Source organism: Cyprinus carpio, chromosome A20, assembly GCF_018340385.1.
Source record: "Cyprinus carpio isolate SPL01 chromosome A20, ASM1834038v1, whole genome shotgun sequence".
In the NCBI taxonomy this organism is placed as follows: Eukaryota; Metazoa; Chordata; class Actinopteri; order Cypriniformes; family Cyprinidae; genus Cyprinus; species Cyprinus carpio.
In genome coordinates this window covers 26,382,277-26,406,898 of record NC_056591.1, presented here as the reverse complement: position 1 = coordinate 26,406,898, position 24,622 = coordinate 26,382,277, and the positions used below count along the sequence as shown (strand labels likewise).

Genomic DNA, 24,622 nt, shown 5'->3' with positions numbered 1-24,622 from the left:
AGAGTTACATTTCAACTTCAAATGTTTAATGGTGCAATGTTAAAATATTTAGCAGTGTGTAAGTTGCAACCTGTGCCTTTACATCAAAACTAGGCTAAGTTGTAACTTACGCACAGCTGGTGCAACCGGCAACTGATCTCTAGAGGCTTTCTTAAAGTCTTCGCTTACCATTGAAGGAAGGTCACAACATCTGTCCCTGCTGGTCCAGCCGAGACTGCACACAATGTCAAACAGCTGGAGCTGAAACTGCCCAACCAGAGAGAAAACGGATGTTACACATGTCTTTGATAAAAGTATGCATTTTCAGATATGGGGCTCAGACACCCATTAAAAGGATCTAGGCTGGAAGGAGCGAGAGGGGTTAGCTCACGGTCAATGTGTGATAACAAAAGTTGTGTTTTTGTACACAAGATGCTCTTAAAAATAAAGGTTCCTTATTGGCATTGATGGTTCCATGAAGAACCTTTAACATCCACTGAATCTTTCCAATGCAAAAAAGGTTCTTTATAGTTGAAAAGGGTGCTTAAGATTATCAAAATGTTCTTCACACGAAGAAAAAAATTATAATTTAAGAACTTTTCACTGAAAGGTTCTTTGGAGAATCAAAAATGGTTCTATGGCTTTGAGAACCCTCTTTTGGAACCTTTATTTCTAAAAGTGTTCAGTTTTCGCATTTGGGCTCACTGTTGCAGATTCTCCTTTCGATCCAATAGATTTGGACATCTTTCCAAGCACTTGAAATCCATCTGTTGATGTGTTTCCGGCTGGTTTAATCTCCTTTTCAGCCACTTCCTGGCAGTCGAGGTTTAGCTTGACGCTCTTGGGAGACACCAGGATGTGGAGCTGGAATAAAAGAAGACTGTTAGATGTTCAAGCTTATAACAGACTCAGAGGTCATTTTAAAGGAAGAACTTGCACCATCTTAAGCAGAGCCAATAAATAAGTCTCAGTTGGCAGTTTTCTATTGTTGATTTTAACTCCAAGAGCTTCAGGCCTTAATTAGGGATTTCTGGGAGTCTCTCTGTTCGAAGGGAGTGTTCTGGCCAGAGGCACATATAAAAACCGGCAAGTTCCTTCAGCACCAAATTCATCTTGACATGCTCAAGGCAACGATAACAAGGAGTCCATTGTAAAATACTTTTACAGGGAAGATTTGGGAAAAATTAACAGCAGCTAACAAGAGTGTAAACAAATACATCACCACATATTAATGCTTAAATACATTGGGAAAAATGGGATTGTCAAATCATCCAGTAGATTTCCCATCTGATCTGAATCAGCCACTTCCTCTACAGATCAAGGGCGAAGTCACTAAATAGTTGAACCTCTTTGGCACAGATGTATACTGAACTAGTTAACTGGTATACATTAAATAATTGTCATACTTTTCAGCGCAAAAATGCCTTCAATCTATGCAAATGAGGGTGAACATTTTCTGTTCATTTGAAATTACTATTCAAAGAATTCTGAAAAAATAACCATGTATCCACAAAAATATGAAGCAGCACAACTGTTTTTAACACTGATAATAATCTGCAATATTTCTTGATCAGCAAATCAGCACATCAGAATGATTTCTGAAGGATCATGTGACACTGAAGACTGGAGTAATGATGCTGAAAATTCAGCCTTGCATCACAGAAATAAATTATATTTTTAAATATATTCACATAGAAAACTGTTATTTTAAATAAAAATAATATTTCACAATATTACTGTTTTTACTGCATTTTTTTTTAAAACAAATAAATGAAGTCTTGGTGAGCAGAAGAGACTTCTTTCCAAATTTTGAATGGTAGAGTACTTTTACTCTTCTTGAACTTGCTCATCTTATTTAAAGCTTTTTGCTTTACAAAACTGCTGACGTAACAAATCAGAAAGTGAGGGTACCAAACAGGTTGCTCAAAATAGTTGAAAGTACTCTTTGAACTTTGAACTACATGGCCTGGATTCATCTGATTCGTCAGTCGTGCTTATTGTGTTGCTCAGGCTGCATGTGATGTTTTTGGTCCGGGTTGGCACTGTATTTCTTACTGTATTGCCCCCTCAGAGTTTTTCAGCTCTCTGTTCCACACAATCAATGTACACTGATATTCCCTGTTCACCACAGCACATGATGAAGTTGTTTCTCCATATGCCATGGACCGTCGGGCTGCCAATTCTTAAGCACCAGATGAATGCTGCGATGTAATCACATTTCTCCACCGCAAGCTAATGGAGGAGCTCTAAGCAGGGCTGATGCTATGGATCAGGAATGGATTGGAAATTTGCGGTCAGCAAATAGAGGAGATGCGATTCTGATCTGACCACAGTGGATTGGCCAGTATCAGTAAACATGCTGCAGGCCTGAGATACACTGATGTTTACCTCACTATTGGGCTAAACAAAGCCTAAAAGACATGATACTCGTTAGAACGATGAATTGATTGTTATGGAGCCAGACCACCATCTTTCTGTGAGCATCTAAACCAGTTTTTTTTCTTGTCTCGTCACAAACTGCCTATCAAACCATGTCAATATCAAACCAAGCATGACATCACTAGACGTCTACACAAATGTGGTACGTATTATCTAAAGCTGTTCCTGTGGCACATGATTGTTTTCTGTTTAGCCTGGAGGTCTCTGGGTTCTGTTCTCAATTATTATATTCCATATGGAATAATATCATACAGCTAACTGCACACACAGTAATAATATAACTATTTTACAAAAAAAAGTTAGTATAGGAAACAGATCTGCAATGATTAAACATGTCAAACTTTAATGCTTTGTATACTATACTAGGGTTTTATATATAAATAAAAATGAATTCTTGTGAAATTAACAAAATTGAAATTTGTGATATTAATGGTTTTCATCATATTATTATTAAATTAGTTAAAGTTAATGTTAAAAATGGTTGAAATCATATCTTATATATTATATTAATACATAAATATTATATGGTTGAAAATATAGGCCCCTAGCCCCCTACTTATTTTTTCACAAAGCTGATTTTTCTCTTATTGTTGAAAACAAGTGCTGATGAAAGAATAAAGTAATCAGAATTAAACTCACAATAACTGTTTGGAAGATCAAAAAAATAGCTTTTATACTATAATGATTAATTTGGTTAAAATATTATTGTTATAAAATCCTTTTTTGTTTTTAAATACTGCTGTCAATAAAATAATCACAATTAATCTTGCAATAATTGTTTCTAAAATAAGGTAATTGGCTTATTATTTTTGTAATTTTATTAATATATTGTAATCTTTATTAATACATTTTGTTCATTTTATTCATTTTTTTAAAATATATATTTTCTAAAAATATTAACTTTACATTTTTCCACAAAACTATGCTGATTTATTAGTGCTATTAACAGAATGAAGTAATCATGATTAATCTCACAATTTCTGTACAGCCTTTATGAAGCAGCATGAAATTATTGCAATATTATAATTTTTATAATATTATGACATACTGTTATAACTGTTAAGCATATTTCATAAATAGTTTTCATCCATTTTTTTTCATCAGTTATTTTATCTTGTTAAGCTAATACGCATATTCCATGTATACACAATTTTCACATATTGCGCACAATATACAGTACATACTGCAAAACAACAAAAGTGGTGTATTAGTATGGCATTCTGAACTTTGAACAGTCCCTGCTTTTTCTATTTTTCAGTTTTGTTGGAACTGATTACAATCATTTGATTTTGCTCATTTTGATCTGATCACTGGCAGCTGTCCTCAGACGTCCTCTTTAATGGCCACCTGTGGTCATTCAGAGGGAAGCAGGATCTTTAAAACAGACGATTTCTCCATTTCAACTGAATCAGCCGCACATTTGGACAGATCTTTCAAAACAGAGCTGTCCTCCATTTCAGCCAAATCCACTGAGGATATCTGAAGAATGATACATCTCTGCTGGCCACGCTTGCTTTCTCTTTTCTGCTTGAGAGCTCTCTGCACGCTCGTGGTCATTTAGAGTTTGGTGTTAAACGATTTTCAGAAAAGAACTTCTGTCAGCGTTTTCTCACCCTCATGGTGTTATAAATCTCCATATGACTTTCTTTTGTGAAAAAACAAGGACATTTGAATAAGGCCGTTGTCCAGGGGTCCAAAAAAGACCACGGAAGAACGAAAGTCACACAGGTTTGAGTAAATGATGACAGAATTTCATTTTTGGTTGAAATATTCTTTTATGAGTTACAGTCTTGCTGTTAAAATCCCATTTCTTGCACCACATACAGAGCCAGCAAATTTTTTTTTAATAATTTTTAAAAACAGCTTCACAGAGTCAAATCTTTCGCTGAAGCTAGACAATCTAAATGTTTGTTTATCTAGACCAAAAAGCCATCTGCATGAGTAAATGACACGCCAGAACCATGCAGCTCTTACAAAACACATTTCATCTCTGAAATTCAGACATCATTTCCTTCCAAGCAGGAAAGATCTGAGGCATGAACGATTCATCAAGCTCAAGGATGAATGATTATGCCACTCCATTTGCTTTCATTAGAAACTGTCATGTGAAGCAGCAGGTTAGATTTTGACCCTCTCTGCTCTATTTAAGACATACCTGTGCAAAGAAATTCAACTGAAAAATAGTTTATATACTAAATAATCGCCGGCTTTGGCCAGTCCAGTAAATTAAACATGTAACAACGAAAAAGTACTTCAGCAACCTTGAACTCGAACCAAAAGATCAATTCATAACAAATGAATGATAAGTCTGGCATCAGTGCAAAAACAAATTCACTTTATATAACATCTTTAAAAACTAAAGATTTACAACGGTAAAACTAAATATTACAAAAACAGCTGATATAAACAGACCTCAACTGATTTCTATATTAATGGACCAAGTTTGTATATTTCTTGGCATACTAGAGTAAACTCCGCTTTGCTACTAAACACCTAATAAATTCTTTGTCTTGAGTTGTTTCGGACAAGTCCCATTCCGTATTTTCACATTACTCTTTGTCACTTTCACATGCAAATAATGCAAAGTAGTCCTGCTCAATGATAGAGTATCTAGCATGGTATAAAATGCAAAGAAGGATCTTGTCATACCGTCTAACTTTAGAGTGACTGGCGATGTGTCTCCTGAGGCTATAGACTTCAGGAAAGCAGCAGGGATGTTCACACAGGCCAAAACCACAACAAACAAGCCACCACACCTCTCATTCAAACCACAAGAATTTCCCCTGTGGTCAACTTTGACAGGAAACCTGAAGGACCGTCAGGATCCAGGCCACACAGAGACACTGACTAAAGATAAAGATGAACGAATCAATCAGCTCAAAGCATTCCACCACTCTGAACTAATTGTTTATTGAGAAGTGATTCAACATTTTCAAGTTTGCCTGCCAGGGAAACACTTTTTTCCAGCCTTACCAAATATGCTATAGATTATTATATTTTATACATTCTCATGAAGGTGATTTCTGTTATTCTGAGATACATTTGAATATTTTTTAATCAGCTACATCAAAGTTAATGTGATAAATGGCATGCACAGCTTAGTGCTGGCAATACAATGCAATCAAATCCAGATTCTATGCAAATGAGCTGTAATGTGATGCGAACAATGTGAATAATGAAAGAATTGAAAGAATTTGTAAAAAATGATTCATGGAACTTATATATGTATTATATTATTAGGCTATATTATAATTATATTTTAGACAAATTTGATAAACAAGTGGCTGAAGAAGCTGTGCAGTGATGTAACTATTCAAACTATATGCAAATGAGCTGTGTGATGCCGAACACATTCAGCTGTAGAATTTTAAAAATGATGCACGGAACTTTGATGTTTGAACAAACTTTTGATGTTGAAACAAGTGGCTTTCAGATTCAGATCCTCAGTGGATGAACTTGCTGACAGAAATCTCTCTTTGTCCTTCATTTCTATTCCGCAGTTGCAGACCCTTGTCTTCTTGAAAGAAACGGCTCCCTTGATCTATATCCGTGGACATCTGTGCATGTTTTGCTGCATTCAGACATAATGGACATTTGTTTTGAACCCTCTTTGCTGAAGACCTCACACAGTTTGGCTCTGTGTATGTGGCCAACATAGGCGCCATCTATGGTGGAGAATGCGGGCACACATCTCCACCAATTGCTACTAATTCCCGTTTTTAACATGGCCTTTTGGGTTTTTATCCAAAAAAGGCCATGTTACATTATTTGTGCATAAATGAGCCAAGCCTTCACCATTTTTTATGGCATCACAACCAGCACATTTGTGCTAAAGGCTATCTATGATATAAGCCTCTTATGAAAAAGCATCACAAATCATTGTACAAGGACAAACCATACTAATTTTCATCTGAAGACAACTGTATAGATTGATGCACTATGCAACATACAATACCATATAATCAGCATGAATAAAAGCACAGTTTACCTTATGGAAGCTTCCATGGAAGATCCTCTTAACTTGATCATTTTTAAACGTGGCTCGTTGAATCTCTCCTGTTGTATCCTTATTATAAAATGACACAGTTTGGGCGGATGCTGAGAAAATAGAGAAACAAAGAGTTAAATATCCCCAAAACAACCACAAACTAGAACAAACAAAATTCTCTACAGTAAATAGATAGATATGATAGGACAAGTTTTTGGAATAAAGGGGATGTGGTGAATTAGGCAAAATCTGATTACTGGGACAGAGAGAAAGAAGCCTAGAGGAGCATTTTATTACTTTTTCAATCGAGATCTCAGATGTGTTATATAAGTATCAACCTTGTCTCAGATGTTTCTCCTTAAATTCCTTATGAGAAATTAAAGGAGACACAAACTGTTGACAAAATAAAAGTCGAGAGAAATGAATGTGGATAGTGTGCAGGACTCAACAATAAGGATAAGGAGTTTGTAATCTTTGCAAACTTCCAACATGTGTTTTTCTTTGAGGGAATCACTGTTATTATGAAGTCTGAAGATTTAAACGCACAACAATGATATAGTTATTTAGCTGGCTGACATAAAGTTTTTCAATGGCAAAAGATTTATGACGGCATTGGAAGCATCCACTGGAATTGATTAAAGTTTATAAACAAATCACTGATCTTTTTTGTTCCAGCAAAAGTGTGTGTGAGAATTTAGAGTCGTTGTTGGAGTTACATTAACACTTTTTGAAAAACCTAATCAATTTGTTTCCGCAGACATTTCTAAAAATGTTCCTAAAAAATAATTTAGTTTGTTATGAGGCCAGTAAAAATGTTGTCAGAGCATAAACAAATCTGGAATATTAGTACAACTAGGCTGAGGAGAAAACTGTGAAAAATGTGAGTAACAAAAGACTTTATTTGTTCGCTATTTAATCTCAATAAACTACTGATATATTAATTTCCCATTCAAGTCTTTGAAGACATTGATTCTGATACAAACAGCCATAAAGGAGGGTTACTTATACTGAAACAGTTCCACTTACGGTCGATAGTGACGCCAGTCTCTGGTCTGTGATTTTTGTCTGACACCTGCCAGATATCAAAGGCCTCGGTCGGTGAGTCCGGCAACAGCCGGAACATCAGAATGATAGTGTATGTGGAAGGCAGACCATCAGGATGAATATACCTGTAAAAAAGTTGACAATCAGCCAGAGCAAAGAGGAGGATCTGTTTTATTTTTCTTCAGACATCAGCGCTGGCAGGTCAAAGTGAGTGGATTTATTTGATCCAGTATTTTATCAGTACTTTCGTATGGTACAATAATTAAGAAATTGTGTGGGAGAACTGTGCCTTTGAATGCTTTTGGATAGTTGGCTCTACCTGGGCAAGCAACAACATGCAACAAAAGCCAACAAAGCTGTCAGTTTATCCCTACAGTCCTCTGAGTCTCTCTAATACCAAACTATTTTCAAGTGACGTCTGTACACAAGCATGCTGCCAGTGTCATCTTAAGAAATGATTAAAAATTACCATCATTATTGTAATCTAACAGAACATTCTTCTGTGATAACATAATGTGTGACGTAATTGCAATTATCTGAAGAAATGGGGTGATATCTCCAAAAAACAGCTTGGTAATACTCTACTGTTCAAAAGTCTGGGATCGGTAAGACTGCATTTAAATGATCAAAAATGCAGTAAAAACAGAAAAACATTAAAATAAAATTAACAAAAAAAATAAAAATCTTTATTTTCAGCATCATTAAAAATGTAATTTATTCCTGTGATGCGCAGCTGAATTTTCAGCATCATTACTCCAGTCTTCAGTGTCACATGATCCTTCAGAAATCATTCTAATATACTGATTTGCTGCTCAAGAAACATTTCTTTTTACTATTAGTGTCAACTAATTACTAATAACAATTTCTTATTATTTTTAGTGAAAGAAATACTTTCATGACCTTCAGAGGAACATAAAAGGAGACGTTAGGCACAAAGTTCATGCTGCTCTTCAAGCTGAAAATATTATTTGTAAAGCGGTCCATGCGACTCATACACTATAGTTCATGTCTTCAAAAGCTATTCAGCTGGTCTCGTCCTTTAACATTCATATATAGTATGTCAAGATTGGAACATCAGGTTTGATGTCAATAAACCAAAATCTGTTGGTTCCTCCATACAGTATCCCATAACAGATCACCATGTGTTACAGTGCCTGGTCACTGATTACTTTCACTGTATGGAAGGAGCTAAACTTCTCCTTTTGTGTTCCACAGAAGTAATAGTATGAAAGAAAGTGCACTCTTTCTTCAAAGTCTTCCTTGATGATTTGATGAGTACCAAATTGTACACAAAATCAGCATTAAGAGTCTAATCAAGAGAAGTCTGAACTCACGATGAGGGCTGGTTCAGGAAAGCGTTCTTGTGGAGCCTGTAGGCAGTGTAGCTGTTGAAGGAACCGGGCTCCATAGAGACACCTTTGGTACTAGCATACATCTTCTCAGTCAGATTGAAAGCTTCCAGCATTCTGAATCCTGGAAAACATATAAATCATGTTAGTGGTCTACATACACAAACACATGTATTACACTACTGTTTAAAAGTTTGGGTTTCAGTAAGATTTTTATTCAGCAAGGATGCATTCAATTGATCAACAGTCATAGTAAAGACATTTATAATGTTACAAAAAATTGTATTTCAAATAAATGCTGTTCTTTTGAATCTTGTATTCATCAAAGAACACTGATAATTTTCTTGAGCAGCAAATCAGTATATTAGAATGATTTCTGAAGAATCATGTGACACTGAAGACTGGAGTAAAATATATTCAAATAGAAAACAGTTTAAATGTAAGTAGTATTTCACAATATCACTGTTTTTACTGTCTTTTTGATTAAACATTAAAACTTTGTGCAATGCATATGACACATGCATACCTGGTGATGTGAATCCATTTACATAGATCAATGGACAGGCTGTGGAAGCAAAATGTAAACACATTAACTCAAGGATTGAACAGATCGGCTATACAGTTTCTCTTAAAAGTATCACACTGTATGTAAAGTACCACAAACTGTGGTATTTTCTCACTGGATGTTGCAGTTTCACAGATGAATGTGACCAGGTTGTCCTGAATGGTGGCGAAGGCATCAAAGTCGTCCACCACAAAGACGTGACGCTCGCTTGGTTTGCTGGCAATGTTCTGCAGTTCAACGAAGTCCACATCAGCCACGCCAATAACAAACACACTGTAACCTGAAACGGCACAACCCACATCAGCACATTTATCTTAAAGTGACCATATTCTATATGGAAAGTGTTAGTGATTTTTTTCTTGCATCAAAATAGACATTATTAGATTGTTTTTTGCTACTGCACCTTCAACGATTGTCAAAGCTCTGCATACTGGAGCAGTTCACACTGTCATTTATCAGTTTTTGAATCCTGAATAGGTGATGATGTGGTCATAGGGTAATGAGCTCATGTTTATGACATAATCTATAAGTTCAGCAGTGAGTCATACCAGCGTGCTGTAGCTTGGCAGCATTCTTCAACACTTCATCTTGAGAACGTCCATCTGTTACAGCCACCACAACCTTTGGTACATTTCTCCTCATTCCACTGTCTAGAGTGAAGACCTTCTCGTTAACATGCTTCAGAGCCACGCCTGTGATGTTAAAGGAGAGCAAACAACATCAACAAAACTCCCTCTATATTCCAGTCACTGCTAATTCTTCACAGTAAGCTTGGCCAAAATCTACTCAACATCAAGAAAAATGTTAAAATCCATCTGTTGAGAAGTGTTCAAGTCATATTTCACAACAAAGTTAAAAGAAATCAAACTAAAAGTAAAAGAAAAAAATATATATATAAATGAATAAAAAGTATACATCATAATAAAAATAATAATATAAATACATAATATAAAATAAATAATAAATAGAAAAAAATTATGAATTAATACAGAAATTATAATAAATATATTATAAAAAAATATTACATTATAAAAATGTTTTCTTTAAATATTATATATAACGATTATATGTATGCTTACTATAGGATATATATATTTTTTTTTTTTTTTACAATGATAAAAGCATTACAAATCTGTAAGCATACATCTTGGTTGTTTATTGTACCAAATTAAACTGTTGCTTATTATAATTCAAATATTTTAAATTAATTTGAACAAAAATCAAAATGTAATTAAAAAATATTATTTATTTATTTATTTTATTTTATTTTTTATTTTTTGGGGCAACACATTTTTTGTGAGATTCACCCAATAACTTTTAAAGAAAGTGTATTTAGATGAAAAACGAATGTATGAATGTTCAGGTGTGTTTGTGTGATACCTGTCTTAGTGTTTCCTCCTCTGTAGCGGATGAGATTCAGAGCGGAAAGTGTGGTGCCTTTATCGTTATATGCGTTGAGTTTGAACTCTGTCTTTGCATCATCACTGTACTGCACGAATGAAACCTTTCGAAACAAACATATTGCGTTACAATGAAACAGTAACAATGATTCAACAACGGAACATATGTATCTGACCCAGAGATGACTGGATTGTCAAACTAGATTTTGCATTTCTCAAAGTCACAAACAAGCTGCGATACCTGCATTCCCGATGGGCCGATGACGTCAAAGGCGCCAGTGACGCTGAAGACAAACTGGATCACTTTGCTAAAACTATCATCTCCGATACTCCAGGAGCCATCGATGAGGAAAACCACATCTGCCTTTGCTCCTTTGCATACTGAGAACACAAAAACAACTCCATGAACTGCAGCACGCAAGAACAGCTCTCGTTTCTAATTAAACTTTTACACAAGCTTGGAAAAAGGGTAATGAAATCTCACTAACAAACACAATCACTGAAAAAAACAATCTAACGAACCTCCATGCTGTAATTACTGTCATAATTGGTCACACTTTCTTGAGAAACGAAGCAAAATAGTACATATGAAATTCTAAAAAGGAACTAATTAACGGTATAATTTTCAATCACACAATTGGCAATTACATTGTCCTCTCCATGTCATCAAGCATCATTCCCAGATTTTCAAAAAATGTCTTTCCTAAGTTTATAATCCTAGGTGGATTAGTCCACATCTTTCCATACTTAAATCCAGCTGACTCCTCTGGAGTGGAAACCATTGCAAATTGAAGCATTTGGCCACTTGTAGGCCTCTCATGTGATAAATAAACAGGTTTTGAGAGTGGCCCAGTGTGAATTTAGGGATATTGTTTATGAATTGAAGATAAAAAGAAAGAATCTGTATTTTATTAGCAGAAGGATTTTCTCCAAGGCTTTAAAACTGATATTAATTTGATCCAAACTCATTCCAAAGAAGCAGATCTGCAACGCATGTATCCATAAAAGCTCTGGACATTTTATTCCACTGTTTTCAAACCGCTCTTCGCAATCTAATTACTAACATGAGTTTTACACTTTCTGAAGAAAACATGAGTACTGCTTACCATTGGAAACCTTCTGCAGCAAAAACAGTGAAATTCAACATGATTTGAGATATATAAATGAAATATGCGTTTCTTAAGCAGTGGCTGAAGGCACTTACCTGCCCAGCCGGGTGGAATAGTGGGTGGTGGAGGGGGAGTGGGTGGTTTTGTTGGCACAGGTGTGGGTTTAACAACTAGACAAACCAAAAGAAGTCAGACGACATTAATGTTTAAATTCAGTAGGATGAATGAATATCTGCTCATTTCTGGATAAAGGCTGAACTTACGGGTGCGTTCTTTGGTACTGACTCCGGGCCCCTCTAGATTGGGCGTCTGGACAAACACGGTGGCGCTGTAGAGCGAGTCTGGACTCAAACCTTCAAAACAGTAATGACTCTGGCCCGCAGTGATGGTGATCTCCTGCTGACCTTTAGCCGCCGCTGCAAACAGATCAAACAATAGTACCACGATATAAAAACATAACTACAATATTTACACAGTATTCTAAAGTGTTTCAAAGAAAACCAGTAAATTGCAGTGTAGAAACAAACGTGTATTATTGATAATGCTGTGGTACTTCGGGTACATGCTGCAAAATAAAACAGGCATCATTTGCTGAAAATATCTTATATGAGCTCCTTTAGAGCTGTAATCCATTAAAGTCAATGGTGAGGATGCACACTGAACATTATCCATCCTTCACTATGAAGTGAACAAAGAAGGGGCCTTCAGATAAACAAAACAATAAAGCTTTGTCCAAGTAACTAATCTAGATAAATGAATCAACATTTAAAAGCAGAGTGTTGTGCTGTAGTTTCCATAACAGGAAAAATAAAACTACATTTATATGCTGCCATTAAAAAATGTAGGGTCTGTGCTATTTTTTTATGTTTTTGAAAGAAGTCTCTTCTGCTCACCAAGGCTGCATTTATTTGATTAAAAATACCATAAAAGCAGTAATATTATGAAATATTATTACAATTTAAAATAATGGTTTTCTATTTGAATTTATTTTAAATTATAATTTATTTCTATGCTGCCAGCTGGCTTTTTTATACATTTTGTGCTGCTTAATATTTTTGTGGAAACCATGATGCATTATAATGTCTTTAAAGTCACTTTTAAGCAATTTAATGCATTCATTTCTTTCTGAATATATAAATAAATAAAACAAAACCATGCATCTTACTGTCTGAATGGTAGTGTATACATAATGAAGGGAGTGAATGAAAACATCCTGATTGTGACTCACGATCCAGGGGGTTCAGCTTGATTCTGTAAGACGTGGCGGCACGGTGAGGCGCCCATTTGATGCAGAACTTGTCATAGCCAACGTTGTACGTCTCCAGGTTGGTCACATTGAGGTACACTGAAAGGTCAAGACAGAAATGTTGCGCTCAAATTGTAAATCTTGCTGATGCAAAAAAAAACAGTGGCATAAAACCAACACTTTATAAATCATTCCAAACATCTGAAAACATACAAGTTGTTCCTTGTCCTGTGAGAGGTGTGCTGACACCACCATCGTATTGGGCATACACCTGAACATCATATGTTGTGCCGGGAAGCAGGTTATGTAGGGTATAGCTGGTGACGTCACCAACATACACCTCCAAAGACTCATCTTTATCTAAAGGAGGAATGCCAACAAAACATTTAGCAGATGAAGTGCATTGATGAATCCTCAACACAAAAAAAAAAAAAAACGGGGCAGATCACGATTTCATGATTTAAATTTGAATCAGCATGCAGAGCTCCCACACATTTTCAGTATTTGGTACCTGTTGGTTGATAGACTAGTTTGTAGCCCATGACCGGAGTTGGAGCCGGATCCCAGGACACACGGAAGCGCGTGTACCACTCGTCTGAGACACGCAGGTTCTGAGGCGCCAACAGGCCAACTGAACATAAGATCCAAAGTAAGTAAGACTTGTGGTTAAAAACCACTAAATATCATACCAATAGTGTTTAAATCATCCAATAACATTATAATGTGCTGAGTTGCTGGTAGCTGAAGGATGTTCTGGATTCTAGCCCATGCTAACTTAATTAGCTTAATTTAATACTAGCTTATGGCCAACACAAACAACAGTTTTCCAAACTCTCCACCATGTCCTACCAGCAATTAATTACTCATATTCTCCTTTAACCCTTGAGAATACTCTATCTATGGGGTTCAGATATGTCTGCTTGCTTTGGTTAGTTGCAGTTTTGGGGAAGCTACTTGTACTTGCTACTTATTATCGTTAACTAAAACTAACAAAATATTTTTATTAATTAAAATAAAACTAAAATAAAATCTAAATCTAAATGAAAGTTAGAAATGTTGCTTTGGCAACTATCTGAAAATTGAAGCACTAAAATTATTAACTGGAAATAAATAAAAATTAAAACTGAACAAAAATAAAAGAAATCTAAATACTTATATTTGAAAAAGTAATAAAAATGAAAAAAAAAAAATGCATATCAAAATTGCTAAAAATTACACTAAAATTAAAATGAAAACTGAATTTATAAAATAAAAGCTAATTAAAAACATCAGTTAAAAACTACAATAGCATATAAATAATACTAAAATAACTGTAGCTTGCCAAGCTACACAATACTTATAATTTAAGGTAGTACAACTTTTTTTTTAAAACTGAAATAATGTTATGCTATTGAAAAATTAATTAAAAAAAGTAATGTTGCAACTTTTAGTTAGTTGCTCCTAAACATAAGCTTCCTTTGAATAGCAATCACAGAAAATGCATCCAAAGTTGACGAATCAAAGTAAGGCATGTTTTGCCGTTTTTTTGTGACTCACGTGTTCTTCCATTTCCGTTTAGGGATCCGCCAGGTCCCTCAGGATAAACTGCCGTAACTGTGATGTTGTACGGGGTGTCAGGAAGCAGATTTTGAAGGATAGCATTATTTCTGTTACCAGGAACAACAGTCTGCAGAGAAGACCATCACATGTATGATTCTTGGTTTAATAACCACAACCGATAATCAAATGAGAAATCAAACTTGTTTGGTTAGAATGACATGCACTGATGAATCATGCACAGTATGATAAGAAGCATTCATCAAGAGAGTAAATAAGGTTAATTTCAATTTTATGTTCACTTTGTGTTGTAGACCTCAATGTAGTGCAGATAGAAAGAATCCTACAATCAAAAATAATGAAGGAGTGAATAACAAAAAATACAGAGCAATAATCAGTGGAATTTTACTCACAAATTCTGTGATGGGATCTCCTGTCAATGGAGCATACGCAATCTTATATTGTTGTACGGGACCCTCAGCATGATCCCAGCCAATGCTAATCGTACTTGTGGTGGTTTCGAAGACCCTCATGTTCCTGGGTCCAGCTCGTGGTACTGAAAAATAAATAAATATATGCATGGATTAATTTACAATAAGATCTATAACATGCATTTAATAAACAGATAAAGCCATAAAGCACAAGCTCACATGTTTTTCCTTTTCCATCAATTCCTGGGCCTTCTCCATCAGCGTATACGGCCATGACATTCACAGAGTATGGCGTATCCGGGATGAGCTGATCCAGGAAAGCACTGTTGATGTTGCCAGGAACAAGAACCTGTGGAGAAGACCATGTTTAGATAACACAAAGACAAGTATATTCACAAACATCCACTGTATGGCAACCCAGCGCAGACGTTACAAATCTGGCACAGCGAATATATATAATGACGTCACCGTTAAGCCCCTGTTTAGATTAGCAGAGCTAGATAACATTTCCAAATTGATATGTAATGCAAACAGATGTGCTCATGGGGTTAAATGCTACATAAATACTGTCAGATCAGCGTAATTCCCTCCGGGGAGCGGCAGGACCTGAAGAGAGGTTTCAGGTGTGACGGGGAAACCCCGTCAATTACCTGTCAGCACCCCGCAGGATTATCACCCCATCTGCTCATTTGTTTCTTATTTGAAGGCTTCACATCACTGATGGCAGCTGCATATTTTCCATACACCATCGCTTATGACAGCATCAGTTCTGGCTCAGAATGATAGGTTTGACAAATATGGGTCAGCATGCAGGATATGAAAATTTCTCTATGGTGTCCCAACTTGTTTTTTTTAACTATGCAGACAGGACACTTGTGAGCCTGACAGACTCTATACAGCTCCTAATGTGCTTCTCTCTATGGCAAATATCGTAAATGATGCCTAAAAGCAAAAGAGTAGGTGCTAAACATCCTGAGTACGATGCAACTAACTTAAAATTCCTTGACAGTAGCAAAAACAAAAACTCGTTTCAAGTTGTTCAATAATGAACTACTATGTCCGTTAAGTAGCGATGGACCTTGAAGAAAAATGCTACATTACCAAGCAAGCCGAGGCAGTCAACAACTATGTTATCCTAAACTTTTCCTCTCTCTCTCTTTCTCTGAAGTAGTATCGGAAAGTCTAATTAATTTCAGTGAATCGATTCAGATGGTTTGTTGTAGCAATGAACTTGTTCAAATAAATAGATTCGCAGATTCATATGAGTCATCCCCCAGTAGGGTTCACAAAAGCCATTTTACTTGCTGTAGTTTAATAAATATTTAGTTAAATACTGCTGTTTATCACTATGCTTTCAATTCATTGCCTTTGTTTTGGGTTTATTAGCTGCATTTTGTGTGAATTTACGTGTTTGAGTTAATTGAGGTCCTTGTTGTTTTTTTTTATTATATAATCTAATAATTATCTGAAATGATGTGACGTGCTAACTATTTTTTTAAAATTAGATGCTTGACTGCAGAATAGATAATCCGTGTCCAAAACTGTTGTAAAGTGCCAAAAAATGTACATTAAATGTATTACTTAGATCATTTTGCATCAAAGTGTCCCTAAAATGCATAAATGTAAATATGCAGGATTGTGCATCACTCACAGACTCAAGAGGTCGGATTCCACTCAGTGGGACGTAGGCGACCCTGTACTGCTGCACCTGGCCCGAGGCTGGTTCCCAGCGCACATTCAGACTGTTGGGACTTGGGTTGTAGACCTGGATATTCCGGGGTGGGACTCTTGGAACTGTGAAAGAGGGCAAGAATGTGTTGAATAAGAAGACACAAAACAGCAGAGTGAGAACAAGGAACTTACAGAACAGCAGAGGAATTCGAACAGCTCACAGGGCCGTTTTAACAGCAGGAAGCTCAGTAAAGTTCTGGAATGAATGCTGAGCAAAGCATTTGACAGCAGCGCAGACGGGTTTTATGGTGAGAAAGTGCCAAAAAGGAAAGCCAGGTGGTGGGGGGCATTTAAGGTTGATGCTAAAACTGCTTAGTATGATTTTTAAACCAAAGCAGATGTGATTATTAAAAACTCTCCAACATGAGTTTAAAGGATCCAGTTTCTTTTAGTGCAACTCACTCACATTAATAAAGAACTCAAGTGTCCTATTCCTAGTAGTTGTTGCTCTACGTACAGTATACAGTTTTGTAGCGTTAATGTAAAACAGATACTTAGCATTTATACAAATATGCATAAATTGTGTTGATTCTTCACAATGAGTGGTAAAGTATATAAAACGCAGTTGATAGACTGTTTTGAGTGGTTACTTAGGTTGTTCAAAGAGTTTCCATTGTTGCTATGTAGTTGCTAGGGAGTTCGGGAGGGTGGTTTGGTGTAAGTAAAAAAATAAGACTTGGGTTCCTTCCTTTTATTGTTTGCCCGCCAAAAACAAGTCTGAAAACTCAGAAAAGTCAAAGTGGAGCTCTACTCAACAAGCCACTCGATTTGATCACTTGTCATCTCACCATTTTTGTGTGATAGTAATAGTGTTGCATATCTCCCAAGTACAACTTACGTGTCTTTCCTTTCTCAGACTGCCGGAGACCCTCTCCCTCTGGATAAACAGGAACCACAGTCACTGTATAGACCGTGTCTGACAGAAGGTTCCTCAGGACCGTGTTGGTGGTGCCTCCAGAAACTTGCTCCTGTTCACACGTGAAATTTAAACAAAGTTATTGAAGATCAGTTGCACGTTCAGAAAGACAGCAGGGCCTCTTTCGGAGAGCAGCTCTTACCATGTCCTCGGCACCACCAGTTGCTGGGACGTAGAAGATTCGATACTGCCGGACGTTACCCTCGGCGGGCTCCCAGCGGACCTTCAACGAGCTGGTTGTGGGATCGGTGACCTGCAGGTTCCTTACTCCACCCAGAGGCTCTGAGAATTTAGAGAATTGGAATTAAGCACGCTGTGTGCTAACGGAGTAACATCCAAACTTGACATTGCAGGTACGCACTTGTTTTTCCATTCTCGGACTGTTTCTTTCCTTCTGCATCGGCATATACTGGTACTACGGTGACCCTGTACTCTGTGTCTGGTTGCAGGTTTCTCAGAATAGTATTGGTAGACACTCCTGACACTTGGGTCTGAGGAGTACATCAGTACAACTAGTTATTAACAAGCAAACCAAACGGACAAACTTGAGACAAATTGGGATTTAGGTAATTACCGTGCTTGAAGCACCACCGGCAACAGGCACATAGATGATGTTGTACTGACGAACATCTCCATCTGCAGGGTCCCATCGCACTCTCAAAGAGTTCACAGTTGGGTCTGTCACCTGGAGGTTCTTTACATTTCCCAAAGGTTCTGCGTTAATAAAACAGACACGGTGAACCTTCTTCAGACAATAAGCAGGGATTCCTCATAGAGGCAGATGAGTTCTCCATTCCAGATTTGTAAATTACAAACATCTAGACTCACTCGTCTTTCCATTTTCTGACTGACGTTTTCCCTCCACATCATTTTCATACATAGGCAACAATGTGACCTTGTACACTGTGTTAGCATCGAGATTACGTAGGACGGTGCTTGTCGTGCCACCAGAAACTAGTTCCTGATCACAAAAAACAAGAGATTTGGTCACATAATGTGAAGGGTCCTTCATATAAACCATTATAAGTTAATTAATCACATCTTACCGTCTTCTCAGTGTCTCCAGGCTGTGGGACATATAAAACCTTGTAGTTGCGGGGGTTTCCATCAGCATGCTCCCATCGCACATTTAGTGTGCTGCTGGTAGGATCGGTAACCTGAAGGTTGCGAACTCCACCCAATGGTCCTGAAAAAAAGCATGGATATATAAACTTAAGTAAACAATAGCCAGACATTTCAATTTGTGGTTATTAAAAATTGCATAATAGTATATTTCCTAAATGAACTCACTTGTTCTTCCATTCTCCGAAAGAGGTTTGCCCTCCATCTCATGATATACTGGTACTACAGTCACAGTGTAGGTTGTGTCGGGCTCCAAGTTCTTCAGAACAGTTGAGGTGGTGGTTCCAGAGACTTGATCCTGCTCAGGCAAAATTAAAGGTATTGAGAATTAAAATACTTTCCAAGACAGCAGCGTTTCAATAAAAAATATACAATCTGTTTGCAACTCTAGAATGCAAACATCAGCACTGATTGCAGAGCTTAGAAATGCTTTACCGGTGTAATTTTTAAAGCAAGCAAACATTTAGTAAAATTTACATATGTAAGAACAAATAATTTATATAATAAGCTCTAAAAAAAACTCCATTTAGAAAACCAAATCAAAATGAGTGTGAGATTTGCAACTGAAACTACAGTTTGCTTTGCTATTTCTGGAACATACATGGAAATCATTCTCACCACTTCTTGATCTTGGCTTCCGGCGGGAATGTAAATGACGATGTACTCCCGCACATTGCCTTCCGCTGGCTCCCAGCGTACGTTCAAGGTGCTGATAGTTGGATCTGTTACCTGTAGGTTCCTCACGCTGCCCAAAGGTTCTAAAGACACAACAACAAAGTTGACTCAGCATTGATGAAATGTGACCAAACCCTCTTCAAATACTCCTCAGTGTAACCAATGTAATTTTGGAGTCACTTACTAGTCTTCCCCTTCTCAGAGAGTTGAGGTCCATCTCCCTCAGCATACACTGGCAAAACAGTCACTGTGTACATGGTGTCTGGCAGGAGTTTACTCAGCACTAATGTTGTGGTGCTCTCAGACACTTGTTCCTGAAAGAACATAGAAACTGGAGCTCAGTACACTATGTCTTCTTCAAACCCATTCCAACTAAGGAACCTTAGTTTGTTTTAACAAAGACTGGTTGCACAAGGTCTACCCATCTAAAGAGATAAAGAAAACTAAACTTGCAAACTAAAAGAAAACTGAACTCTCTCTTTGTAGCTTGCCAAACAAATCGTTTTCACAGTTTACTCCAACTCCGTCTAAACATTGGAGCACCCAGCTGTAAACTTTCCCAGCAGGTTTTTGAGTATAATGAGAATTCAGTTAGAGTTTCATTACATAACTCTCTCATCTCTGGTCCTCGAAGGAAGACTATGTCTATATACGTCTGTCTGCAAGCCATATCATTATCATTTAGAGAGATTTCCACTTTTGACATCATCGCTGTAAAAACAAGCTTCGAAATATTCAGATATTCCTACCATGAGCTCAGGTCCTCCGTTGGTGGGCATGTATAACACTTTGTAGCCCTGTACATTCCCATCGGCGGCATCCCATGTGGCAGTGAGTGTTGTGAAGGTGGGATCAATGAGACGGAGGTTTTGAACACCTCCAAGAGGCACTAGAGTGAGAAAGACAATAGTTTTGTAACAGAGGTAGTGTGCCAGTGCACAGATACATAAATAAGCGGCAAGGCTGATACACACATGTCCTTCCATTATCAGACTGGCGTCTGCCCTCTGTGGCAGGATACACTGGAACCACGGATACCGTGTATGGAGTATCAGGCTGCAGGTTTCGTAAAACTATAGACGTTTGGGCCCCAGGTAGTTGTTCCTATTTACAACAATAGGAAAAATAACTTGAGTGATGCCTCGAGTACACCTTTATAATCACCATATTTTATGAATCTCATGAAATTTTGCTCTAAAATCAAAAGAATATATATATATATACTGTTTAAGTTTTTTAGCATTTAGACATTATTTTTTATGACAATTAAGCACAAAAGTTTACTTCTAAGTTAATACTGTTTTAAGTATAAATCATGGTAGTGTTTGTAGTAAAAAAAAATAATAATTTATATTGATTTAAAAATAGACAAAGCCCCACCATCGCCTCAGTTCCTCCAGCGGCAGGGACGAAGAAGACTTTGTACTGGCGCACGGCCCCGTCCGCAGGGTCCCATTTGACATTCAGAGAGGTCATGGTTGGGTCGGTGACCCTCAGGTTCTTCACACCACCCAGAGCCCCTGTAAAGAAGATTCCCATTTTGCTGTTTTGGCATCAAGTGAATAAAGCAAAGTCCAGATCGTACTTCCAGACTGGAGTTTGGAAAGAGTGGTGCAATATGCATATTCACTCCTAAAATAAACATTCTTCAATGATTCTTTACAGCACATTGATCTTAACAAAGAACCTCTTCTTATGAAGAACCTTTGTTGGCTTATATAGTTGGGCGTAAGCTCATAACAATCTCTATAGGCAAGAGAGTCAGAAATGTCAAAGGGAGTCATTTAGTCACCTATTTTTCATTCTTAATCAGTGAAAGCAAGATATTGAAAATAAGACACTGACTTTTCTGAGAGAAACTCACTTGTTTTTCCATTCTCAGACATTCTCTGGCCATCACCTTCTGCGTAAACAGGAATTAAGGTCACGGTGTAAAGCGTGTCAGACTGAAGGCCTCTCAGAACTGTGTTGGTGGTGGTTCCTGATACCTGCTCCTGTTTCCATGAAAGAATATACAGTATAAGGTCTGTTTAAATCAAAGAAACATTGCAAATCACTTCCACAGCAAATCAATATTTGTGACTGATCTAAACATTAACTTATAGTTGCCGCTTTAGTTGATTCTAGACGTCCTACCAGTCCTACCATGCTTTCGGCACCGCCTGCCGCAGGAACGTAGATGACCTGATACTCCTTCACTTTTCCTTCTGCCGGCTCCCAACGAACATTCAGTGTTGTCATGGTGGGGTTCAAAACCTGCAGGTTTCTCACTCCTCCTAAGGCTTCTACAGGAACACCATGCACAGTGTTACATAATGTTGTCTCATTTACATTGCATAACATCTCGAATGATCTGACAAATCTCCAGATGTGAGCGAAAAACCAAGATGTTTTATGGAATGCATCCGCCCTAAATGAGTTTATCATTGTTTTCGCTTCCCAATTTGAGTCATAAAATATTTCAGGACATTGAAAAGATTGTCTTGGAGCCCCTTACTTGTTTTTCCTTGGCCGGAAATATCTTTACTTTCTCCGGTGCGATAGACCGCAGCCACGGTTATGGAATAAGGGGTGTCAGGGGTCAGCTTCTGAAGAATGATGCTGTTCTTCTTTCCACCAACTTGAACCTGATTGGGAAAGACATCAATAGTCAGAAATGTTTTGGTGTTCATTAGTTATAAGGGAAAAAAAACTCTTTTACGAACTCTTTGGATAAAACTGTGTACTAAATGCACAATACATAATATAATATGTCAATAAACATTGAACAATATTTCACATTGATAAGGCGACTTTAACGACTTTTTTGCCCCAGTTTTTATGTGACCAGTGAGCATCATCCTGCATTAAAAACAAACTGGTAAAAGTGGCATTGTTCAGTTCTGATATAGTTATAGCTAAACAATTCCCAAATAAACAGCAAATGTTTGCTGGGCTTTTCATCTCAAGTGACTTGAGATTAAATATATAACAGTAATGGTTTAGTATCCTTGAGGCCTACATAACAGACATGTTGTGTTGGTTTACATCAGATGAGTCTGTTAGTAATGACGTCCTGTCACAACGTGCTGTAATGATTAACACACAGGCCTTGAACTTCCTTAAAACAGATTCTGAAACTCGTCACTATAATTGAAAGACTACCCATGTCTTGCTTGAAAACATCTCAGTGGAGGGGGAATGGGGACTGCTGAACTTACAGACAGCGGTTTCCCACCCGCAAGGGGTTGGTAGGTGATTTTGTAGTTCTGGACGGGGCCTGGCGCATGGTCCCATTTCACAGTTAGAGTTGTAGTGGTGGCGTTGAAAACCTGGAGGTTTTGTGGTGGTCCAGAGGACACTGGGAGCAGACAGAAAGGTCAATCAGCAAAGTCTGGCTTTGGACCTGTAGCTAAAACTATTAGAGATGGGAATCATGAGGAATTTAACAATTCTGGGTCTGATTCCACTTGATGAATCCAGTTCCTTAACAGTTCTTTTAGGGTTTTAGAGGAAATTCCAAATGCAGAATAGTAGACTGAACAAAAACTGCTATTTTGGCATGAAATTCTAATGTTTCTTTTATTATTAAAGCACTATTAATTACAACAAAACTCCATATGTTCCTCCATATGTCCAAATGTAAACTAAACATATCGTATGCATTCAGTTATTAAATCAACAACAAATTGGACAAATAACCAATAACTTGGGTTTAAGTTTGAGGTTGATTGTGATTTTTTTTGACTGATTCATTAAAAAGAACCGAACCAAAGACCATGAAAATCCTTCAATTCTAGATTATTATTATTAATATTTTTTAATTGGTTATTGATTCCCATCCCAAGTCATTAGGCTGGTTACATGAGCATAATGGGTAGTCCTGAAGGGAGGATGGAGGCGCATGGGTTTTTGGGATGGAGAAATGGTCATTTGCAACAAAAAAAAAGCAGTCGGGCATGTTATGCATGTGCGTTTATGACTGACAACAGATGACAATGATGACAAAATGATTGTGATGAAATGGCAATGATGAATGATAATGAATAAATGATGGTGGATGAGTTTCTGGTGAAACAAAAAAATGCACATGCAATTCGTCATCTTCCTGTTTTCATCATCCTCATTAGCATTTACATTAACAATTACATTTCATCTTTTTGGAATCAACATACCGGGTTTAATGACCTTTGACACTAGAAAAGGATAAACAACACATTTTATTGTCAACAGCTATAACATATTTTAATTAAAGAAGAACAAAAGTATAAATATATGTATATTTTAAAGAAATATTATTTTCAGTGTCATGATACGTCTCCATCATACTAATCATTAGGAAATTGTTTGACATTTGTAATCTATAAATCTCAATTTAATGCATTCTTGCGAGAAAAAAAAAACAAACAAAAAAACTATAATTTTATATAATTTCATTACTGACCCTAAATTTTTTAACAGTAGTGTATTTGACATTTTTGCATATAAAAGTGTTGGCATATTCAGTGACTGGCAAGAAAAAAAATAGATTTGTTGAGATAAAGGTTTCTTTATACATAAACAACCAATTTGTAGTATGATTCTGTCCCAGTATTCAAGAGTCAGTGTTTTACATGTATGGTTGTGTGTTAGTCTCACATGTGCGTTGGCTCCCCATCAGATCCTCGCTCTCCGACTCATCGGGGTAGATGGCTGTGACAGTGACGTCATACATTGTGTCTGGGTCTAAATTTGCCAAAACGTGGCTTGTCTCTTCACGACTCAAGATTTCCTACAAAGATCAATTCCTCACACGTTATTTGAGAGTTCATTACATTTGTAATGAAAATGTAATTTGATGTTGCTTTAAAATCAATGGTACACTCTTTAAAAAAAAGGTTCTGTATTGCCATTAATAGTGTCATGAAGAACCTTCAACATCCATGAAACGTTTCCATTGTTATTTTTAGTGGGGGCAAAAAACATTATTTTAAGTTATTTGAGAAATAAATAATATTTTAAGAACTGTTCCCTAAAAAGGTTCTTTGGGAATCCCAAAAATTCTTAAACAAAAAAAAAAAAATTCCAAAAATCCCAAAAAGGTTTTATGGAATTGCTGCAAAACCCCCTTTCG

At 36.9% G+C, this 24,622-nt stretch overlaps 1 protein-coding gene across 7 annotated transcripts in view; it reads right to left on the bottom strand.

Annotated features, from left to right (window-relative positions):
• LOC109113089 (collagen alpha-1(XII) chain-like) overlaps window positions 1-24,622 on the bottom strand; it is a 71,394-nt gene that overhangs the window by 16,561 nt on the left and 30,211 nt on the right. For 3 of the 7 annotated variants that reach the window (XM_042778366.1, XM_042778370.1, XM_042778373.1), the window contains 37 exons: window positions 24,148-24,280; window positions 23,685-23,705; window positions 22,731-22,870; window positions 22,028-22,157; window positions 21,667-21,815; window positions 21,395-21,524; window positions 20,911-21,050; window positions 20,505-20,634; window positions 20,280-20,419; window positions 19,715-19,844; window positions 19,474-19,613; window positions 19,024-19,153; window positions 18,780-18,919; window positions 18,562-18,694; window positions 18,308-18,447; window positions 18,095-18,224; window positions 17,876-18,015; window positions 17,656-17,785; window positions 16,738-16,880; window positions 15,306-15,435; window positions 15,069-15,211; window positions 14,656-14,785; window positions 13,631-13,750; window positions 13,333-13,479; window positions 13,102-13,218; window positions 12,137-12,289; window positions 11,969-12,043; window positions 11,006-11,145; window positions 10,745-10,868; window positions 9,913-10,056; window positions 9,480-9,644; window positions 9,326-9,364; window positions 8,785-8,923; window positions 7,433-7,575; window positions 6,407-6,516; window positions 685-843; window positions 169-246 (listed from right to left, as the gene is read on the bottom strand). In XM_042778366.1, coding sequence (XP_042634300.1) covers window positions 169-246; window positions 685-843; window positions 6,407-6,516; window positions 7,433-7,575; window positions 8,785-8,923; window positions 9,326-9,364; window positions 9,480-9,644; window positions 9,913-10,056; window positions 10,745-10,868; window positions 11,006-11,145; window positions 11,969-12,043; window positions 12,137-12,289; window positions 13,102-13,218; window positions 13,333-13,479; window positions 13,631-13,750; window positions 14,656-14,785; window positions 15,069-15,211; window positions 15,306-15,435; window positions 16,738-16,880; window positions 17,656-17,785; window positions 17,876-18,015; window positions 18,095-18,224; window positions 18,308-18,447; window positions 18,562-18,694; window positions 18,780-18,919; window positions 19,024-19,153; window positions 19,474-19,613; window positions 19,715-19,844; window positions 20,280-20,419; window positions 20,505-20,634; window positions 20,911-21,050; window positions 21,395-21,524; window positions 21,667-21,815; window positions 22,028-22,157; window positions 22,731-22,870; window positions 23,685-23,705; window positions 24,148-24,280 — 4,725 coding nt within the window. The remainder of the gene's footprint in view (window positions 1-168; window positions 247-684; window positions 844-6,406; window positions 6,517-7,432; window positions 7,576-8,784; window positions 8,924-9,325; window positions 9,365-9,479; window positions 9,645-9,912; window positions 10,057-10,744; window positions 10,869-11,005; window positions 11,146-11,968; window positions 12,044-12,136; window positions 12,290-13,101; window positions 13,219-13,332; window positions 13,480-13,630; window positions 13,751-14,655; window positions 14,786-15,068; window positions 15,212-15,305; window positions 15,436-16,737; window positions 16,881-17,655; window positions 17,786-17,875; window positions 18,016-18,094; window positions 18,225-18,307; window positions 18,448-18,561; window positions 18,695-18,779; window positions 18,920-19,023; window positions 19,154-19,473; window positions 19,614-19,714; window positions 19,845-20,279; window positions 20,420-20,504; window positions 20,635-20,910; window positions 21,051-21,394; window positions 21,525-21,666; window positions 21,816-22,027; window positions 22,158-22,730; window positions 22,871-23,684; window positions 23,706-24,147; window positions 24,281-24,622) is intronic. The other 4 variants (XM_042778367.1, XM_042778368.1, XM_042778371.1 and 1 more) reach the window with 4 other exon arrangements.